The following is a 21,288-nucleotide window of genomic DNA, read 5'->3' as shown; positions in this document are numbered from 1 at the left end:
TTAGTAGGCACGACTTCCACTGATGATGCGATGAGCCTTCGTATTTTACGGCTCACGTTACTGAACCGAGGTAGACGAAATCTTCTACCGCCTCGAAAGTATCCCCATCTATCGTAACATTGCTGCCAAGGCTTGTCCTGTCTCGCTCAGTCCCACCTTTTAGCATGTACTTTGTTTTAGCCGCATTCACCACCAGTCCGACCTTTGCTGCTTCACGTTTCAGGCGAGTGTACACTGTACAGTTCTGCCACCGTTCCAAATGTTCTAGCTATAATATCCTTATCCGCAAAACAGAAAAATTTGCCAGATTTCATGAAGATTTTATACCGGTTTTTGAGCCCGGCCGTCGGATCACACCTTCCAGGGCGATGTTGAATAGTAGGCAGGAAAGTCCATCACCTTCTCGTAGTCCCCGTCGAGATTCGAATGAACTGGATAGTTCACCCGAAATCCTTACGAATTTCTGCACACCGTCCATCGTTGCTCTTATCAATCTAGTAAGCTTCCCAGGAAAGCTGTTCTCGTCCATGATTTTCCGTAGCTCTGTGCGGTCGATACTGTCGTATTCCGCCTTGAAGTAGATGAACAGGTGCTGCGTTGGGACCTGGTATTCACGGTATTTCTGGAGGATTTGCCGTACGCTGAAGATCTGGTCTGTTGTCGGACGGCCGTCGATGAAACCGGCTTGGTAACTTCCCATGAACTTATTTACTTTGTGAAAGACGACGGAAGATGATCTGGAATATCACTTTGTAGGCGGCATCCAAAATGGTGATCGCTCGAAAGTTCTCACACATGAACTTGTCGTCTTTCTTGTGGATGGGCCAGATTATCCCTTCCTTCCACTCCTCCGTTAGCTGTTCGGTTTCCGAGATTTTGACTACTAATCGGTGCAGACAGGTGACCATCAAGGCTCATCTTGATGAGTTCTGCTGCGATACTGTCCTTACCAGCCGCTTTGTTGTTTTTGACCTTTTTTTTTTTAGCTGGCTCCAGAGGCACGTTATCCTCTATTTGGGACATTTGTGCCATCACCAAAATAACAGCCTATTTCATCATTTACCTGAGAAAAAAAAGGAAAAAGGATTTGGATGGGGATAGGGACAGGTAGGGAAATAGGAAAAATACCCTGGAAGAGGGTACTAACGCACAAGCGTACCACAATGGATTCAAACAGCGCCCTGAAAAGGGCACTGTATTAACGCATAAAGCGAAAGAGAGCCTATAGCTCTTTACCACAGCGGGTTAAGAACTACAGAATATCCTGAAGATTCAGGTTTCTGAAGTCAGTTTCACTTAATAAGTGTTTACCGAATACTCGGAAACGCAGTTGCGCGAAAACTGGACAGTTACATATCAAATGATATGAAGTTCCATAATCGGATTCACAGCTATCACAGGCGAATGAATCAGCTTGCTGAATATTCGTCATGTGATAGCTGAGTCGGCAGTGGCCAGTCAATGCTTTGACCAGCATGCTGCAATTCTGCTTAGACAGATTAGTTAGATACTTCGCCACCCGTAGAGATGGCTCAGCACTATACAATTTGGTTTGACGACATGACTCCAAACTATTCCAATATTGTCTGTGTTGAGTGACAGCCCAGGTGTGAATCTGAAGCTTAATCCAACACTTCGATATCGGAATAGCTGCCTCAGGGCCAATGAAGTCATGTGATGCTCCAGAGCGAGCTAACTCATCAGCCAATTCATTTCCAGCGATGGAAGAATGACCAGGTACCCATAGAAGGTGAACAGCGTTTGCTGAATTCAGCTCCTCGATTTGAGTTCGACAAGCGATAACTATCTTCGACCTGGAGTTGGCCGAAGCAAGTGCTTTAATAGCAGCCTGGCTATCTGAACAGAAGTATATTACTTTGCCCATTACGTGCTGCTGAAGTGCTGATTGCACTCCGCACATAAGTGCAAAGATTTCGGCCTGAAAAACGGTACAGTGTCTACCAAGTGAATAAGACTGATACAGCCTTAGCTCACGAGAATAAACACCAGCACCTGCTCGACCTTCGAGAAGGGAGCCATCAGTGTAACATACGATGCCGTCTGAAATACTTCTTTCCAGATAACCAGATGTCCACTCTTCCCGGGAAGGGAATTTCGTGGAAAATGTCCTATATGTAAAATAACAAGCAATTGTAAGATCACTTGGAGCAAGGACAATTTTGTCCCAATTCACTAAAAGTGGAAACAGCGAGGTGTGTGTTGATGTGCGGTTCACAGGAGTTTCCTCTAGTAGATCGAGTACCCGTAACCGGTAAGTGCAAGAAAGGGCTTCTTGTTTGAGATGAATGTGTAGTGGGGCAACGTCAAAGAGAACTTCTAGCGCTGCCGTGGGAGTTGAAGAGAACGCTCCAGACATCGCCATTAAGCACATTCTTTGGAGATGGCCTAATTTTGATTGGACCGTTCTCACTTCACCATTTTGCCACCACACAAGACATCCATAAGCCAATATTGGCCGAACCACAGTTGTGTAAATCCATTTGATATACTTGGGTTTTAGACCCCAAGTTGTACCAAAAGTACGCCGGCATTGCCCGAAGGCCATACAAGCTTTCTTGATTCTGAAATCAATGTGAGGTGTCCAGGAAAGCTTGGAATCAAGAATGAGACCAACGTACTTTACCTGTTCAGTCACATCGATTTCAGAATCAAAGAGACGAAAAGGTCGAACGCCATTACGGTTTCGCCTTTCCGTGAAAAGAACAATAGATGTTTTACTCGGATTAACCGAAAGGCCATATTGGCGACACCAACCCTCAACTACCTGAAGAGCGTTTTGCATCAGGTCGAAAAGGGTGCTGATGCACATACCAACTAATAATGTTGGGTAGTCGTCGGCAAAACCATAAGTAGGAAAACCGCTATTATTGAGTTGCCTCAATAACGTATCAGCTACGAGATTCCACAAAAGCGGTGATAAGACTCCCCCTTGGGGACATCCACAAACACTCAATTTCCTAATCCCTGCTAAACGCAATGTCGAGAAGAGATATCGGTTTTTGAGCATTTGGTGAATCCAATTGGAAATCATTGGAGATATACCATGACTCCGTGCGGATTCCAATATGGCATCGAAAGGCACGTTGTCAAAGGCACCCTCGATATCTAAGAAAACACCCAAACAAGATTGCTTTTGAGCGAATGCTTTCTTGATATCGTAAACAACCTTGTGTAAAAGAATCACAGTGGACTTACCAGATTGGTAGGCATGTTGGTTCACATGAAGAGGCACGTTGGCCAGATGAACATCACGGATGTGATGATCCACAATGCGTTCTAAGCATTTCAGAAGAAAAGAGGTCAAACTGATAGGTCTGAAACTCTTTGCTTCTTCATACGACGCACGACCCACTTTCGGAATAAACTTTACAGTAATATCCCTCCAGGATTTGGGAATATACCCTGTAGCAAAACTGCAAACAAGTAGTTTTTTTTTTCAAAACATGTTTGAAATAATCAAATCCCTTCTGAAGCAAAATAGAATAAATCCCATCTGCCCCAGGAGATTTGCGAAGTAACATTTACATGTTCAAAAAAGATGTAGCGATGGTCAGATAAAGATTCTTCATCTGACACATGCCAATTGGTCAGCTCGTGACTAATTCTGCTAGAGCAAAGCGTTATATCTAACACTTCCTCTCTAGCAGATACCATGAAGGTTGGGCGGTTGCCTATGTTAAGTAATGCAAGATCTTTACTACTTAAGTACTCCATCAAACTGGAGCCTCTCAAGTTAATGTCTGAGCTGCCCCAGATGATATGGTGAGCATTAGCATCACTGCCAACAATTAGCGGAAGGCCTTTTGAAGTGCAGTATGCGATGACTTGTTTGAAAGCATCCGTAGGGGATGGTTCATCATGCGGTAAATACACAGAACAATAGACGTATTTCCTGTTGAGGTTTCCAACAGATACATCAATTGTGATAGCACATACATCTCTGGTGGTTAGTTCAGAGATGAGTGTAGCAACTATTGCGTTGTTGACAAGCACACAGGCTCGAGGCATGACACATAAGTTTGCCATTTCATGTTTACTGAAAGTGGCAAACACCGGGTTCACAAGGTTTCCTAGATAGAAATTTCCCTTACAAAAGTAAGGTTCTTGTACCAAGGCCACTTGGGCTGTACCATTTTGCATAAGTCTGCAAAGATTGATCGTTGCTGTTCTTTTATGCTGAAGATTGATCTGAGCTATCTTAACCGTAGCCACTACCCAAACTAGGTAAGATTAAACTCTTCGCAACAACAGCTATAATAAAACCAAATCGGTATCGTTTGGAAAACGCCAAAGGCGAGGATACACAGAATATACTGTGTAAAACGCATAATGCGAAACCATATAGGTGAAAATTTAAACTAATTAACAACATCTTCATAATCCCGCCCTTATTTAGCCGAAAAGGCTGTTCAAAGCCCATCTTGATGAGTTCTGCTGCGATACCATCCTTACCAGCCGCTTTGTTGTTTTTGACCTAGTGGATGGCATCCTTAACTTCCCTCAGCGTGGGAGTTCGTTCGTTCCCGTCCTCTGCTGCACCAACATATCATGATCTCTGATACCTTACAAGTATTGATAATGACAAAAAAATACAAAAAAGTAGTCGATTTTATCATTTTCCAGGGTTCATCCATAAGACGGCTCTGTATGTGTAAACTAGACTAGAATAGACTAATCAGTTTAACCTATATTCTCCCCCCCCCCCCCCCTGGTCAACGTAGTTTATGCACGGCTTATTAGTGCACGAGGTTTATTAGTTACCACAGAGTGCAAAAAAGTCGTTCACATCTTTGAAAGATGAACATGTAAAGATTTTTGCAAAGTTAATTTGAATTCTGAACCATTGCACGTATGTAATGCATACTGATGGATAAGGGATGAGTCAACTTTTTTTTCAGATCCTTAAAACGATAGAATAAAAAGTTTTAAATTTTGCGCACGAAACAATGTTTTATAGCTTGGAGTAAAATATAATCTTATGGCCAACATGCTCCTACAGTAATCGTCTCACCCCTCGTTGTTCAGTCAAAAGCTTTAGGCGCCATAAGCGGAAGAGCGCGAGAAGAAAAAATAAAGGAAAACAACTCCTCCGCTAATCTGTCCACCACCGAGTGCTCGCGAGACAGCTAGCCATCCAGTCAGCGGCGGCGGCGTCACGCAGCAGCTTTCGATCACGCCTCGCTAGTAAGTGTTGTGTGCTTCGAACGATCTGAGGTGTTTCGGTTTTACCATCGCAACGACGCAACGCCCAATAATAATTAGCTGGTGGCACCCCTACTCGTTCCAAGCCCAGGCAAAAGGTCATTCAACGACATCTGCTGCAGCTGCTGTGACCTTCACTGTGACAAGAATAGAAGTTCTTCTCCCGGTGGCGGTGTCAACTATTCGGTCCGAGGAAGTGTAGAATCGCGCCACATCGCACCATATGGTCAAGCCGGAGCCAGAGCGCCCCTAGTGCCGCTGCGCTGTCAAGGTCAACGTGGCTAATGGACTCAAGATGCTGCGTGAACTCTTCTTCCGTTGTTGATGCGGTGTATACCTTAGTCCCTGTAGTTATCTTCGGTTTGACTGGGAGGAAGTGAGTTTATGCGGCGAGTAGTGCGCAGTGTGCATCGATCGCCGTTGGATTGCGGAAGACTTGGACGACAAAAAAGTGAGGTGCGTTTGCGTGTTGGTTGGTATAAGTGTCGCGCGTAGTCAAACACATGGAATGCATTTACAAATATATCGGAAGTCGTTTGGAATTAAACAGAGAGAGATTTGTTTGCAAATCTGGAGGCGGTTAGAAGCCATCTCAGTGCTCTGCTGGTTAGTGCGTTGCATCACAGTTAGTTTAAGATTTTCGCACTATAAAGTTTATTTGTGGACGAGACTGTCGAAGGCAATCTGTGATGTGTGACTGAATGTAAATGGGTTAAGTGTTGAAACGATCCAGACTTTGTAATCGAATGTAAATATGTATCGGCAAACAAATCGTTGTATATTTTTGCATTGCTGTTGCCTTGATGGTGCTTCATTAGTGCTGTAAAATGAGTGCGATAAATATAATTCGTGATGGATATCATATCTACAGAGTGGTACATTGATATCTTTAAATTCCTATGAAGCAGTGCATGCGTATTGACAAGCTCCAGGCTGATACTTACTATTTAACTTTCAGTCCTATACACCCGCGGTGGTGCAGAGGACCGAATTGAAAGATCTCCATCCAGAGCGATTACCCGCCATATCACCTCGAACTGTGTCCAGGTCACATTTTTGTCGACTTGCTTGATTTCGTTGTTGAGGCTGCGCCGCTATGAGCGTCTGCAACGATGTCCTGCTGGGTTCCAATCTAACGCTTGCTTGCAGATTTCGTTTCCGCCCCTGCGTAGAGTGTGGCCGACCCACCTACACTTTCGCTCCCAAATTTCTGCTGCTATCGGCTTTTGGTGACATCGACGATGGAGCTTCACGTTGGAGATCCAATTGTGAGGTCACCATGTACGAATTATATACCGCAGGCAGCTATTGATGAAGACCTGCAGCCGTTTCATTGAGTGTTCTTCACTGATACACACCAGGTTTCACTGGCATATAGCAGCACATATTTCACGTTCGAGTTGAAAACTCAAATTCTGTGCCTCGACTAATCTGAGTGTTTTTCCTTCTTAATCTGTGCACCTTTGTCGATCTTGTTGCTGCCATAAGCCGCCATTTGGCTACCAAGATATTGGAACCTTTCAACATTCTCCACTGTTTGCCCAGCTACCGTGAAGCTGGAACCGTGTTTACATCTAACGATTTGGTCTTGTTGACGTTGATGGTAAGACCTGCGGCTGAGGAGCGATCGGCAAGATCATCGAGCTTGTTCTGCATATCAGAGCGCCGCTAAACTGGAAGAGCAACGTCATCAGCCAATTCGAAGTCATTTAGGTGTTCCATGGTAATGGGCTGCCACAGCAATCCTCGATTTGGTTCACGATCAATCGCACCTACCAGGATATCGTCGATTACGATGAGGAACAGTAGCGGTGATAGTACACATCCGTTGCATCACTCCAGCAACGACCTGGATGGGATCGGACAAGACACCGGTGTACAGTAGTCTGCTCGAAAATGCTCTGTACTGTGCTTCAATGAGGCCGATGATTTTCTCAGGGACACCCTTGCGCCTGAGGTCTTCCTACATGTTTTCGTGATTGAGACGGTCGAAAGCTTTTTCGTAATCAATGAACACCAGGTAGAGATATTCTTGGAATACATTGATTGCTTCAAGATGATACGGAGCGTGACAATATGCCGTCGGAGAATTGCGTCAATCTTCTCCTGTATCCGGTTAAGGAACACTTTGCAGAGGACTTTGAGGACGATATGCGATTTCGATTTCATGCTACGGATAGCTGTTTCTATCTCCTGTACTGATGGAGCTTCAGTGTTGACGCGGGTAATGCGTCGAACCCTTGGCGAATCATGCTAAGGTGTAGATGGCGTGGCCTATACTTGAAAAGCTTTACAAAGTGCTCGAACCAGCGTTTTAACTGGTAAGCAGGGTCAGTCAATAACTATCCAGACGTGTCTTTCACGGGCATCGTGGCATTCATCTTAGTCCCACTAAGGCGACGTAAGACATCGAAGAGAAAACGAATGTCGTCGGTGTTTGCGGCTTTCTCGCCTTCATCGGCTGGAATCCGCTCACGCTCGTTTGTCCCAACTAATCTACATGAGCGTTTTGCTTCCTTCGTGAGAGCCGAGTAACGCTGACGGGCTACGGCTTTGGCTTCTCGTGTTTTCGCTCGCTCTGTCCCGACTTATGCGTTCCTTCGCTCCTTATTCTCCTTCAGGTATCATCTGTGATCCACTGCTTTCTCCGGGTGCGTACCTCACTAAAATTATTGTTGCCGGTGGCGACGAAGGCTTCTTGATGGCGCTCTAGTGATCTTATCTACGCTTCCACCTTACAGAATGTCCACAGCACGGTTCTCTATCTCCTCGACGAAGGACCTTTTTATCATAGCGTCTTCCAGTCAACGTGTGTTGAACCGGCGCCCGATTTTCTCCTCCTGTCGAGGGGTCCTTGCAATGCGCAGCCGGAACTCGCGCGTTTAGGAGATAATGGTCAGACGCAATGTCGATGCTACGTTGGTTCCGCACATCAAGAAGGCTCCGTCTCCATTTTCGGCTGATGCCGATGTGGTCGATTGATTTTCCGTGACGCTATCACGGAAAACCTATGTCACTTAGTGCACTGGTCGATGGGGAGGTAACGATCACCATATCATTGTTGCCACGAAACTCTGCAAACAGTTCTCTGTTTTCGCTCATTTCTCCAAGAACATGACGTCCCATGGCGTGCTCATATTCCGAGTTCTTGGAACCTTCCCAGAGACATCTTGATGTGATTTTTTCTGCGGTTTATTTGGAATTCATTCAGAAGTTCCCTCTTCCCTTTTTCCAGGAGTTAATTCTGAGATTCCTAAAAAGGTCCCGTCTAGGATTCCCGCAAAAGCTCTTACCAGGATTCTTCCAGGAAGTAGGGTATGTGTGCCATCATTAATCTCACGCTCCCATATTCATCCTATTCGAAAACAAGCGATTACGGCACCGATTGATTCCGTTCTTTTTGTTTTCATGGGTGCTCACTTCTAACAAAAAATACAAAAATAAGAAACAAAACAAACAGCGCTTCAATCCTTTGTTTTTCGTAGGATGAAAATAGGAGCCACATGCTTAAGAAGGGAACCAATACCCTACTAACGGGATTCTTCCAGAGATTTTTTCCTGGATTGCTTGAGGAATACTGAGGATACTGAAGAGTCAGAGATTATTTTAGGAGTTTGTGGATTTTTTGAAAAATCCTTCCAAATTTCCCTAGAAATTAGTTCCGAGATCCTTTTGGATTACTTTTTCCAAGATTACCCCAACCAATTCTGAGATTCTTCCTATTTTCTATTATCCCTCTTGGATCTCCTTCTGTAAATTCCTCAGGAGGCTATATCTAAGACTCTATTTGCGGTTTCTTCTAAGTTTTCTCTGAGGTCCTTCCAGTATTCCTTCCTGAGACTTCAAGGGATTTCTTTCGGAATTTCTCATAGAGTTCCGGGAATCCTCCAATAATTCCATCCGATGTTCTCCTAAAAGCTTCTGAAGAAATCCAGAAGGAATTTGCTAGAGCAGTTTCTCAGGCAATTTTCCTCTAGGACTTCTGCATACAAAAACTGCAGGAGGAATTTCTCAAAATACTGCCTCATAAACTCCTGAAGGATTTCCCTTAGAAACATCTAAAAGAATTCCAGAATGAACTTCTAGAGAAATTTCACAAGGATCTGCAGGAATTCTAAATAGAACTATTGGAGGAAACCATAAAAGAATTCCTAAATGAATCCTGGAAAGAGTTCCTGAATATATCCTGGAAGTAAAATTTGGAAGAATAATTACTGAATGTCTTATTTTGCTATCATAAATAATTTTGCAACTCATAGGATATTGTTGTCCTAAGAGGAATCCCAGAAAAAGTTCTAAAAGGAATGTCGGAAAAAGTTTCGGAACAAATTCACGAAGGAGTATTTGAAGAAATTCCAGAAGGATTTCCTGACAGAAGCCCAGAAAAAAAAATCCCGTAACAACAAGGCTGCGTAACGTCAAAGTCTTATAAAAATTTATCTTAGCAACCGTGGCTTTCAGTGCCTTAAAAAAAATTTGACCCGACGACAATCTGTGTTCTCCAAAGTTCGGCCAGTCCTAGGATCTCAAACTTCATACGGCATGTCTCATTGGCTAGTTTTGCCAGTTCACTCTGCTTTGCTATCCGAGCTTAGCTTAGAGCTTAGACTGATTGCACATATCTATGGTTGCTACTCCGTGATTGACCCGAACCAATGACAGTTGCACAATGAATCAACTGAATAATTGACTGGGAGTGGTCAACATTCTCACTGTGCACGCTTCAGAGGCTATCTTTAACGGTACAATAACGGCGCCGGTCACGTCCTTGCAGTCAGGTTGGAAGAGGGAAGGAATGTTAATAGCAACCTTTGTTATGTGAAAGTTGGCGTTTACCGCACGTCTCCACCAAAGGCTGCAGAAAGGAGTGATTGTTAGTAGGGAAGGTATCGTTGGGTCAGGATTCACTTTGATAAGTAACATGACCTTAACTCTGCTTTGCTATAGAACTTATACATTCCAAGTTCCAATTCTTTCATGTTAAAAGTCGTTGCCGTTGAATCAGTTCGTAATCATTAATTTTCGGTTTTTGTAAGGTTTTTTGGGTTTCGGAAACAGTAGGATGTTGGCCTAAGGTCCTCTATCCACGTGCTGGGGCTTCCATGTTAGGTATACCTTCCGGTGGAGGAGCATTACGTATTCAGCCGCTGAAAAGACGCTGTGTGAGCCGTACCTCCTTGGTGAATAGACCTCGGGACGTACCTCCTCAATCTAGCTGAAGTCAGAAGGAGAACAGTGTCCTGCCCTGGCTGCACTACCAGCTAAGCACACAACTTTTAGCTGGCGAACGATCTATTCACAATAAATTGTTGGGAGGTTTCCACTGAGAGGCTTGAATAATCCTTCGATGAGGTTGTTGTTGACACAACACAGCTCATTACTTCGATAAACAAAAGTGGATAAGCAATCTTCAAGACTACAACGTCTAAAGACACGCTCACGGTGTGCCAAAAACCGTTATTAACAAATAAAAATGTCCACCAATTTGGCACCCGTCATTCGAAAGATACACTATCCTAGTATCTACTCTGAAAATTTGAAAATCTTTCATCGAGGGAAATTGAAGTTTTTGTCATTTGAGCATATTGCGTTATTTCTATAGAATTTTCATATATGAGTTAATATGCACATATCGTGGTTCTACGGCCATTCATAATTTCCACCCAAATAAACATTAGTTTTTCAAATACTTACCAACATGTATGATGTTTAGGCAAAGTTTCGGCAAATTTGAAAACATTTTGTTGAATTCCTTCCTTTGAGATTCCTCTCAAGTTACAGTTATTTGAATTATTTACTCTATTTCCCTAAATTTTACTTTAATCGCTATAATTCAATTATTTCCATGCGACCCCAAACCCGTATATGTCATCAGAACAAAAATGTTAACCTTTTCAGAAATTAGTATTTAATATTTGTGATTTTTTATCCAATTTGCGATAAATTGGAACCATTCTATTGATGGATTTGATAATCATAATGGTATGGGAGCTTAAGACGTTTGTTAAATGAATTTGAAAAGTGTATCTTTCGAGTATCTTCTTATGAGCTAAATCTGAGCTATTTAACGACTGAAATTTCATCAATGATAAGAAATCCTTGAGTACGTTTATATACGTACGATTTTATGTATAAATAAGTGATTTTTTATATAGTCTCATAGATTTATTATGTGTTATTATTGTGATTTATTATGTGTTATTAAATTGTACTTGAAATGCTATGTAAATGCACGGTTTCTTATGATCGGCAGTTTAAAAGAAGTATTATATTCCGTTTTCTAAACAAAAAGATAACTTTTAATTAGATACGATAAGAAGCATAATAGTTAATCATTTTGAAGTATAGGAAAACTACTCTAAATTGTTTATGTAATTTTCAACCTTAATGTCAAACACAGGATTATATATATGTATTAGTCTGGGACACGGTTATATGGGAAAAATGGGAAAACTCTCGTTCCTGTATACTTTTTGAGTGCCATTTTGCCCTCATATCAACTGTGCAAAATTTCAGCTCAATCAAAGAAACTATATTTTAGCTCCCGCTTTTTTTAAATTTTCATACTATTTAGTATGAGGAAAATTTACTTCTTCAAAGAAAAACCGCTAGGGGTCTCCTTTTGATCACTAAAAATGAATTATGTGATCTCTGAAGAAAACTTCACGAGAATTCAGGCCTCCGAAGACCGCAAAGCGATGTAATGTTCGTTAAAAAAATATAAAGCCTTACCCGATCAATGACGATATATTATTATGTATTGTTAATCCTTACATGTTAAACGGCGTTACCATGCTATTCGGTTTTCTTTCGGTTATCTTTTTCCACATGCCTTAGATCGTTTTGCGGTGTTCGAAGGATTGATTCCTCGTAAAATTTCCTACAGAAATCCATCATCAATCTAATTTTTAGGGATTAAGGGGCCACCTGTTGCTATTTTTCTTTGAAAAGGTGATTTTTCCCATAGTAAATTGTATGAAAACTTAAAACGGCTGGCGCTAAAGTATAGTTTCTCCGATCGTGCTGAAATTTTGCACAGTTGATATGGGGCCAAAATGGAACTCAATAAGTGCAGTAGTGAAATGTCTATTTCTACCCATGCTAATATATATATATATTGTTGTTGTTACAATTTCAAACATCTAATACTTTTTCAAATTATTTTATAAATGTCTTAAACTCTTAAGCCAGCGTGACTATCAAACCCATCACTATAATGGTTTCAAATTTATCGCAAATATGCCCAACAATCACGAATATTCAATACAAATTGCTAAAAAAATGTTTTGATGACGTATACGGGTTTGAAACTTGTATGTACCGTCAAATGGGGTAACTTGCAACACTTTTCGACTTTGAAGCAACATCATTGAAAATCTAAACATTTCAAACATACGGTAAAGCATCGTGTACACTAATTACCACGAGTAGAATGCTATGCAGAACTTCATTTATTAAAATACGTTGCCACCTAAACAGGAGGTGTGAAATACATGCTTGTTGCAAGTTACCCCATCTGTGGGGTAACTTGCAACATATGACATGAAGCTAAGTTAGCTACCATTAAACTGCACTAATATTTTAGTTCTTGATCATACTATAAGTTTTTGAAGTAATGCATGAAAATGCTTTGAAAAGATGTAAACTAACCAATTAAATTATTTTTTTCCCTTAAGGGTTGGTAGTTATTATAAGCGAGAGTATATCGTTTCATAGCAGGTCTTAGTCCCTCAAATATAAAATATTTATGAATCTCATGACTCAGTACTAGTTACAAAAAGTCAACAATGCTCAATGTAATTTGTTGGAAAGGTAAAGTGAGTCATCATTTTCAGTATGAAGTGTTGTTTGGCTACTTCAGCTCAAGTTACATGTTTTAAACACCCATTCAACTATTTACAAACTATAAAAACCGTCAATTTGGGCATTCTATTGAAATAGTTTTGTCAATCTAGGTTCAGATTAGATTTTGGGGATTGTTTTAGAAGGTTCATAAACTGAATTGAACTTTCATTAAGGTGAAACATGAATGAAGTTTCAAAATATGGAAGTCTTTAACAATGTTTGAAAGACACGTGTAAAAAAATGGTAAAATTGAGTGGATATTTGAAGATGAACACGTTATGTAATCAATAAATGATTCATTTCGATTATTTTTATCCAAAATATCCTAAAAAGCAAACAAATTATAGAAAGTTTTATTGATTTCAACTGTTGCAAGTTACCCCATAGTGGTTGTCGAATATGATTATGATTTTTTACACTACTTAGTCGATAAGTTTATCAAACTTTAATCGTTCAGCTAAGCTTACTATTAGGTACACTAACTGCAAGCAAGGTCATCATACTTATCGCACTTACCATAGGAGAGAGGTAAAGCACGATTCTCATACTTGTTTTTATGGCATAAAATGGGCAAACCGTTTTAACAGTGTAGCTGAACAATAAACAAAGAAACCAAACTGATTTTTTCACTAAAATGATCTTTGGTACACATAATTTTGATAACCGAAACGGTGAAGCATACTAGCTTTCAATATTATGAAAAAATAGTTCACATTTAATGTATGTCATAGTGTTGCAAGTTACACCGCTGTTGCAAGTAACCCCGTTTGACGGTAAGTAACTGGATTATAGGTAACATGTTAGGGAAATATGTTGGGATATCAGAGTAAACTATTCAAATAACTGTAACTTGTGATTCCTCTGACAATATATTGTCAAATTTGCTGAAACTATGCTTGGATATCATACATGTTGATAAATATTTGAAAAAATAATGTACATATATTTGTAGAAATCTAAAAGGCCATAGAACCACGATATGTGCATATTTACTCATATATTAAAACTCTAAAGAAATAACGCATTATCTTCAAATAACAAAAACTTCAATTTCCGCCGATAAAAGATTTTCAAATTTTCAGAGTAGATACTAGGATAGTATATCTTTCGAATGACGGGTGCCAAATTGGTGGACATTTTTATTTGATAATAACGGTTTTTGGCACACCGTGACGCTCATAGCAGACTTGTGCACATAGTCCATGTTGTGTAGTCAATCTACGCGTTGAAGTCACCTATGCAGATCCTTATATCGTCCTTTGGAACTTCATCCACGATGGCTTCAAGTCACTGTAGAAATTGTCTTGCAGCTTGGCAGCATCAGTCGGTGAGATTGCGAACCCGTGTTTTGAATCTGTCAGTAATGCCAGAATACCTGAATATAACAATACCTGTCCCGACGGTAGCTTGATTTCTTCAAAGTTAGGCCAACGGACTTCACTTAGTCCCAGGATTTCGAGAATTTTGAGCTATACCTCAATTTATAGGGCAAAATATGCGATTTTGGGCATTTTTGACTGCAAACCATTAAGCAAGGAAATATTTTTTTTAAGCAATCAAAAGGTTAATTGGTCAATTAACATCTAAATCAACGACTCATGCAAAATATTTCATTTTACCAAATCGAATTTGATAGTTTCAAGCGATTTATGTTAGGTACGATATTTCCCATACAAGTCACCCTCCAAAAGTTGCATGCAAGTTTTCATACTAACATAAAATGCTTAAATCTATCAAATTTGATTAGGTAAAACGAAATATTTTGCATGAGTCGTTAATTTAGATGTGAATTGACCAATTAACCTTTTGATTGCTTAAAAAATACATTCCCAAGTTTAATGGCTTGCAGTCAAAAAAGCCTAAAATCGCATATTTTGCCCTATAAATTGAGGTATAGCTCAAAATTGTGACGTGTTAGAGTAAATCTGAGCCCGGATTCGGATTCAGCGGTCCAAAATCCTTCGGAGACACATAAGTTTGCTCTTGAGACAAAAAAATGTTGCGCTGTGTTTTAGATTTACCGTGATAGTTGCTTGTTAATAATACTTTCAAAGCGGCTTTTTCTCAATTCCAAACGACTTTCGAATCCTTATGTTTGTTAGAATTTGCACCACAATAATTAATTACATCAACTCCCAGCTTCGAAAATGTCCTTCCTACGCAACATTCGCAACAATTTGACCAACAGTGGTTACACCGGCAGTAACCGAACAGCCAAACCAACCAAACCGGCCCGAAGTATCATCAGCGAGCGGAACACGACCGGACGCAATGGAAACGACTCCGAACGGGAACGATACGACAGCGAAACCTACGGTACAGCTCGAAGAGATGGCGCTGGCGGTCCTGGCCGACGGGGTAGCAATTCGGCTACTCTGAAGCGGGAGTCCAAATATGGGAAGGAATCCCCAGCGCCAATAATCGTCTACGTGGATAAGTACGAAACGGCCCCCAGTAAACCGACGACGGGGATATTGCGCAAGAATACGTTTACCAAGGGTGATCATGAGGATAGTCGACGATCTGCAAAGGCGATCAGTCGGAGCGATACGTTTACTGTCAACGAGTCGGACGATGAAAAGACCAGAACGAGTACTTATACGAAGAAAAAGAACAAAGGTGAGTCTTTGGGGTAGTTTCTCTGTGGTGATGTGATTTGTTTAATTATATTTTGGTTTCCAGATAAATCTCAGGAAAACGTTTCTGATCCACGTAACACCAAGAGCACTCCAGAAGACAACGTTCCAGTTGTGGTCAATACCCGAACTTTTCGTAAGAAATCTTTGAAATCATCGAAACCAGTGCAAAAAGTCGAAAGCTTCATCAAGAGATTTGAAAAGACTCTGTTTAAACATGACTCCAAGAAGAACGCCCGAAATGATTCGAATTCCTCGGATGGAACTTATGTTCCCCAATTCCGAGATATTGGCATCAACTGCAAGTTAGATGATGAAGATAAACTTAAGACTTCTAGGAAGAAAAGAACTGAATCGAGAAACTCGCTAATGGAAACAACGAATCCAGAACACAGTTCATCCTCCCATAGAAGTTACAGGGAACGGAGCTCAACTCCTCAAAGTATAAATCGGGCAAGAAGTGTGTCTCCTACGAAAAGATATTCTACTTATGACCGCAAGCAATCGCGGCCGAGTCGGGACGAACAAGAGAAAACCCACAAAACTCATGATCGTAGTTCTTCCCCATTTGAAACGTTGGAACTCAAGTCAAAGTCTGCGGGTAGCAGCCATCTAAAAGCTCGACAGAAAGAGATCGAAATGGGCTACAGTACAATCAACAAGAAAGTTCAAAGCCGAAGTCCAGATCGGAACAAATCCATTCTTGTAAATACCAACCGTACCGAGCGGTATGACCCGGATCGTGGTCGCAGCTACACGGTTACCACAAGCACCCATCGGGTAGAATTCGATCGTCCTTCTCAGTTCCGCTCCGACACCTATAACACTCTCAAAGAGGAGTACGAACAAGCGAACCGCAAACCCGTCGGCATAGCTAGCCCACGTCTAAGCTCAGACCGTCCAGCTCGGCTGGAACCACCCCAGTCTCCGTCCAAGCCAGCCCGCAGGGATTCCGCTGAACTTCCGAAGTACACCTTCGGGACCAATCTGCAAGAGCGGCGTAGTCGCTTCCAACAGTTTCAAAAGTCTTTCAAAAAGATGGACGACAACAGCAGCGAGGTGACTGTCCAGCAGAGTTTCTTCGTTCCAATTTGAAGGGTTTATTCGGACTGCTACCTAATCCCAGTGCAAAAGACTACAACTACCAAGACTTTAAACTAATTCAAACGCTTTCTTTCTGAAGAATCCGACTCCTTACTAATTAGGACTATACCGCCTATTCAAAAAGGAATAAAGTTCCATCAGACATTCGGGAGAGAGTTCTCACTCATTACGATCCGAACACCCCGAATCAGGTGATGTCATCCCGCACACAGTTTTATTGGACGGACCGTCGCCAATGATCCAGATTCCCTATATGGGAGAATCCAGCACAGCAGTGCTGATTCAAAATCGATTTCACCCGGTGACGGCATCGAAAAAACGATGACGAAGAACGTGCTGCGAACGAACCACTAATGAATGCGTAGTCGTGAAGTTTTACTCTCCCTATTTGGGATCACTGTGCGTGGGAGATTGCTGTCCGTGGAATTGAACTGGAATTAGTGTGTCTCGAGATGACGCGCTTCAAGTGCTCTGCTATGAACGGTGCAGGTTCCGTTTACTGAAGTTTTCTCAGCACAGTATACATTATTGCTAGGGTTAGCTAAACCGAGGAGTGATCTGATGAACTATGTAGACAAATTATTTCATTTTTTCATTTTCATTTTCATTTTGCAGCATTTGGTGGGGCAATGAGAGCGCAAGTCAGTCCAAAGCCGATGATAAGGAGGGGTAATGGCTGAATAGTCTTTGCTGACCACATAAACGCCATGGGATAGGAAAAGGGTATTTTGGTGTGGGATTAGGGTGTTGGTGCAGACTTGACGATATCAATGCTATTCAGATGCAAAATAATTTTAAGGCTCAATAGTGAATCGCATACCTTCCAAAACCAAAAAACAATAATCCACAAAATACCAAGCAAGTCATAGAAAGAAAAAGCGCCCGATTGTTTATTTTGTCAATTATAACAAACGGAAACTTCTACCCTCTCCGACTCGCCAGTCACCCCGGACAAAAATGTCCCTTCAGTTCTGGAAAATATATTATCCCCAATTAAGCCATTAATCGAATTGTCCGCGTGGTCTTGTAGTACCCCTGCTAGGTAAGAATCAGTCATTGCCATACATATGAAATGCTAGACATGACCCCATGGATAGCATTTGCATATGTAAAAGCTTTGCTGATGTGACTTTCCTATTAGGCAATTCTCTCATCTCATGTTTGTCTTCAAAACCTTATCAAGCTTATAAAATTGAAGTTGATAAACAATACATTACAAGGTTCGAATTCCCATAGAATGAGATCATTCAATCGCACTACAACACCATAGGAGATGATACCACATTGGCTGATTACAGTACAAATGTGAAAAATCTCCCTTTTCCCCCTATCCGCAACCCGGGGACGCGCCCTGTTGGATTTCGAAAGCCTCGGAGAATATTACAAACCTTCAATGGCATTCCCATAAACTAACCCACATTGCACATTCAGGGGTCTGACTGGGCCAATTACCCTCCCTCAGTTTGTAATATTCTCTCCAACTTGGAATTATATTTTCCCGGCACATAAATTACTTCGACAAATGTTCGATATACTATGCAGCGTCATGATCAGTATAACTATATCAGATGACTTGGAGATCTGATTCTTACAGAATTGTTTGCCATTGATTATACATTCAGCTATTCTAATCATTACTGCAAAGGCCATCGACCACATGCCTGAAATCAAAGCTTCCTGGAAGATATAATCCAAGCCCAGGGATGAACTGTGTAGACAAATTATGGATATTTACTAATATGTATGAGCAAGGTTTGATCTGCTTGATGCAGGACAATTCGGGCAGGGGGTCATATTTTGGGCGCTTTTTCTTGGTCATTTTTATACCAATTCATTTGTTTTTTTTATATACTGCGAGATACTGTACATACTGAACGCTGTTGTTATTTTTTTCAAGTATTTGAAGGCTTCTTCTGATTTAGGACATCTATATGCACTCTGTGGAAATCATTTTTCAAAAAAAAAAATGTTTCTCCAAGAGTCTTCACATGTATCATCAATGAAGCAGATCACGAGTTTGTTTCCTACAGGCAGGGATGCCATATATACGGATTTATCTGTATTATACAGATTTTTGAGCATCCGTACAGATTTCGTTTTATATAAAATACAAATTTTTGAGCTAGAGGAGCTATTTTATTTTTGTATGGAATACAGATTTTTCACCCAAATTTTGTATGGGATTCATATTTTTGGAAATAGCGATACAGATTTTTCAAAAAATCATCTGGCATCCCTGCCTACAGGTGTCATTTTCGAGTCACGAATTATTTTCGTTTTTGATTCAGTTCCAACCTGGGTTGGTTTAGAAGATTCACATCACTTTCTGGTTACCATGAGAGTATAAATCACCTTGGGAACATTAGCACACCAAGACCCGCAGCATCTCGTAAGAGACCCATTAAAATTTTTAGCTGTATAAGAGTTGAATAAACAAATCTTAAGCAAACTCCAGCTCAAGAAACTGTTATTCAGCAATTTCTTTTTCTTGGGAAAAGCACCGTGTCAATTGGAATAGGCTTCACACTACCTTAGTCTTTCAAGTTGATCTAGATAAAAAAAACCCTAATTAATCCACCTAGCGGTGATGGTGCCTTTCTCGTGCTCTAAAATATCCTTTCAACAAAACTCGAGCGACATGTTGATGACATTGACATAAATACAAAATGAAAACTTCTTGCTAAATCTACTCAATATGGATACATTTTATATTAGCATAACATCCAATATTCAGAAAATATAAGACAACGATCTAAAACTCAAACCAAACAAGTGTCATGAAGCCGCAAAATTTTGAAACGTCATTTTAGATTTTCGGTCATCATTTTATGACTCCGGATATCTACCCCAACCAAACTAACCGCCATCTTGAACATTGAGACACCATCTTAGATGTTCTGGTATTCATTTTTGGACTCTGCACCTAAAATTACATAAAATAGTCGCCGTATTGAATTTTGGCATGTCGTTTATGATTTTCTGGTTACCAGTTTTGGACGAAGACCGGCATTCTTCCCCATTCAAACTATAGTCATATTGCAGACCTTGTGAAACAGCGCACAGCTTGGGTTTTCTGATTACAAATTTTGAATTCTGGACATATTTTCATACAAAATATGCCCATAATGCAAGAATTAAAAATCCTATAAAATAGGACACTACCGGGAATCTAATGTGGTCTGACCCTATTTTTCCATCAGGTTGTCGATGAGTCGTGATCAGTCTTGTTAGAGATCACAGTCATTTGAACCTTTTCGTCGATGTTCGGCCTCCTTTGTTTCCGACATTCGCAACACAAGCAATCAAACTACTGTTCGAAACAAAAATGTCAAACGAATGCACTTCACCACGATAGCGGCTTCGGGAGACGATTCGGCTTTTGTTATTCCTGTCTTCTTCCATAATAAGAGCTATGTTGCCCATCTGTGTGTCGTATTCAATGCAACATGCAATAATAAACTAATATTAACATTCATAATCGGAATTGGCTGAAAATCTATGCGTAAAGCTAGAATTAGACACATGTCATCGTGTCAGATGACATTGATTTGACCCTTTCTTATGTTTATTGATCTTCGTTCTACTGCTCGTGTTGTGTGTAGGTAAGAGGTAACGATAGCGCACGAATGTAACAAAGCCGACTGACACCCGACTGCGGCAACGAAATGAAGGTAGTAAAAAGTGTCGAATGTTTACAAGACTGGTCGTGATTTAATGTACCGCATCCATGGGTTTGGTTAAATTTAACATTTTACTACCCGGATCTGATTCCGGGTAACTACCGGCTGAACTAAATATGGTCTAACATTATTGTCTTGTTAACTGTTCATCGGTTAACCAAAAACGCTGCAAATTGAAGGTGTCACATGCAGGGTTTGACAATTTCGACGGGACTCTCGGAACCAATTTCGGAGCACTACCAGTTGTCTTTAGTAAGAGGTAAGGCTATTTTCTAGCTAACTGTTCATCAGGTTATCGCAAAAGCCCCGATTTGATGTGTCACATGCCTGGATTCGGTTTACTTTTACATTTGGCCTCTTCCGGCCACTCAAAACCGATTCCGAAACACTTGCTGGCCGTTCATTAGGTAATCTAAAAAGCCGCTATTTTATGTGACGCATGTACGGGTTTGTTTCTCTTTCAGATTTAACCACTTCGGCGGGAGCCCCGGAACGGGTTCCGGTACACTACTGGTTCAGATATGGTCTGAGATGATTTTCCTGCTCATTATCCATCAGGTCATCTAAAATGCCGTGGTTTGATGTGCCGCATGCATGGGTTTGGTTCAATTGTATATTTGGCCACTTCCAGCGGGACGCCTAGAACCGGTTTCGGAACACTACCGGTTCAGATATTATCTGAGACTATTTTCCTGCTTACCGCTCATCAGGTTATCGAAAATGCCGTGGTTTGATGTGTCGCATGCATGGGTTTGGTTCACTTGTATATTTGGCCACTTCCAGCGGGACGACTAGAACCG

The 21,288-nt window shown here is 41.1% G+C and overlaps 2 protein-coding genes across 2 annotated transcripts in view; both read left to right on the top strand.

Moving 5' to 3' along the window:
• The window catches only part of LOC109422497 (four and a half LIM domains protein 2), an 866,140-nt gene that overhangs the window by 54,060 nt on the left and 790,792 nt on the right, over positions 1-21,288 (top strand). The gene's annotated exons all lie outside the window — the stretch shown is intronic.
• On the top strand, positions 15,160-16,955 carry LOC115270417 (uncharacterized). Its single transcript, XM_029880105.2, has 2 exons — positions 15,160-15,687; positions 15,751-16,955. Exons 1-2 carry the CDS (start codon positions 15,216-15,218, stop codon positions 16,797-16,799), a joined length of 1,521 nt encoding a protein of 506 aa, XP_029735965.2. The 5' UTR covers positions 15,160-15,215; the 3' UTR covers positions 16,800-16,955.

The sequence above is a fragment of the Aedes albopictus genome, chromosome 2, assembly GCF_035046485.1.
Source record: "Aedes albopictus strain Foshan chromosome 2, AalbF5, whole genome shotgun sequence".
In the NCBI taxonomy this organism is placed as follows: Eukaryota; Metazoa; Arthropoda; class Insecta; order Diptera; family Culicidae; genus Aedes; species Aedes albopictus.
This window is presented reverse-complemented; position numbering and strand designations above follow the sequence as displayed.

Coding starts and splice junctions, on each gene's coding strand:
- LOC115270417 (XM_029880105.2), top strand. CDS start 15,216: ATGTCCTTCCTACGCAACATTCGCAACAATTTGACCAACAGTGGTTAC. Junction 15,688..15,750: donor TACGAAGAAAAAGAACAAAG/GTGAGTCTTTGG, acceptor TTTGGTTTCCAG/ATAAATCTCAGGAAAACGTT.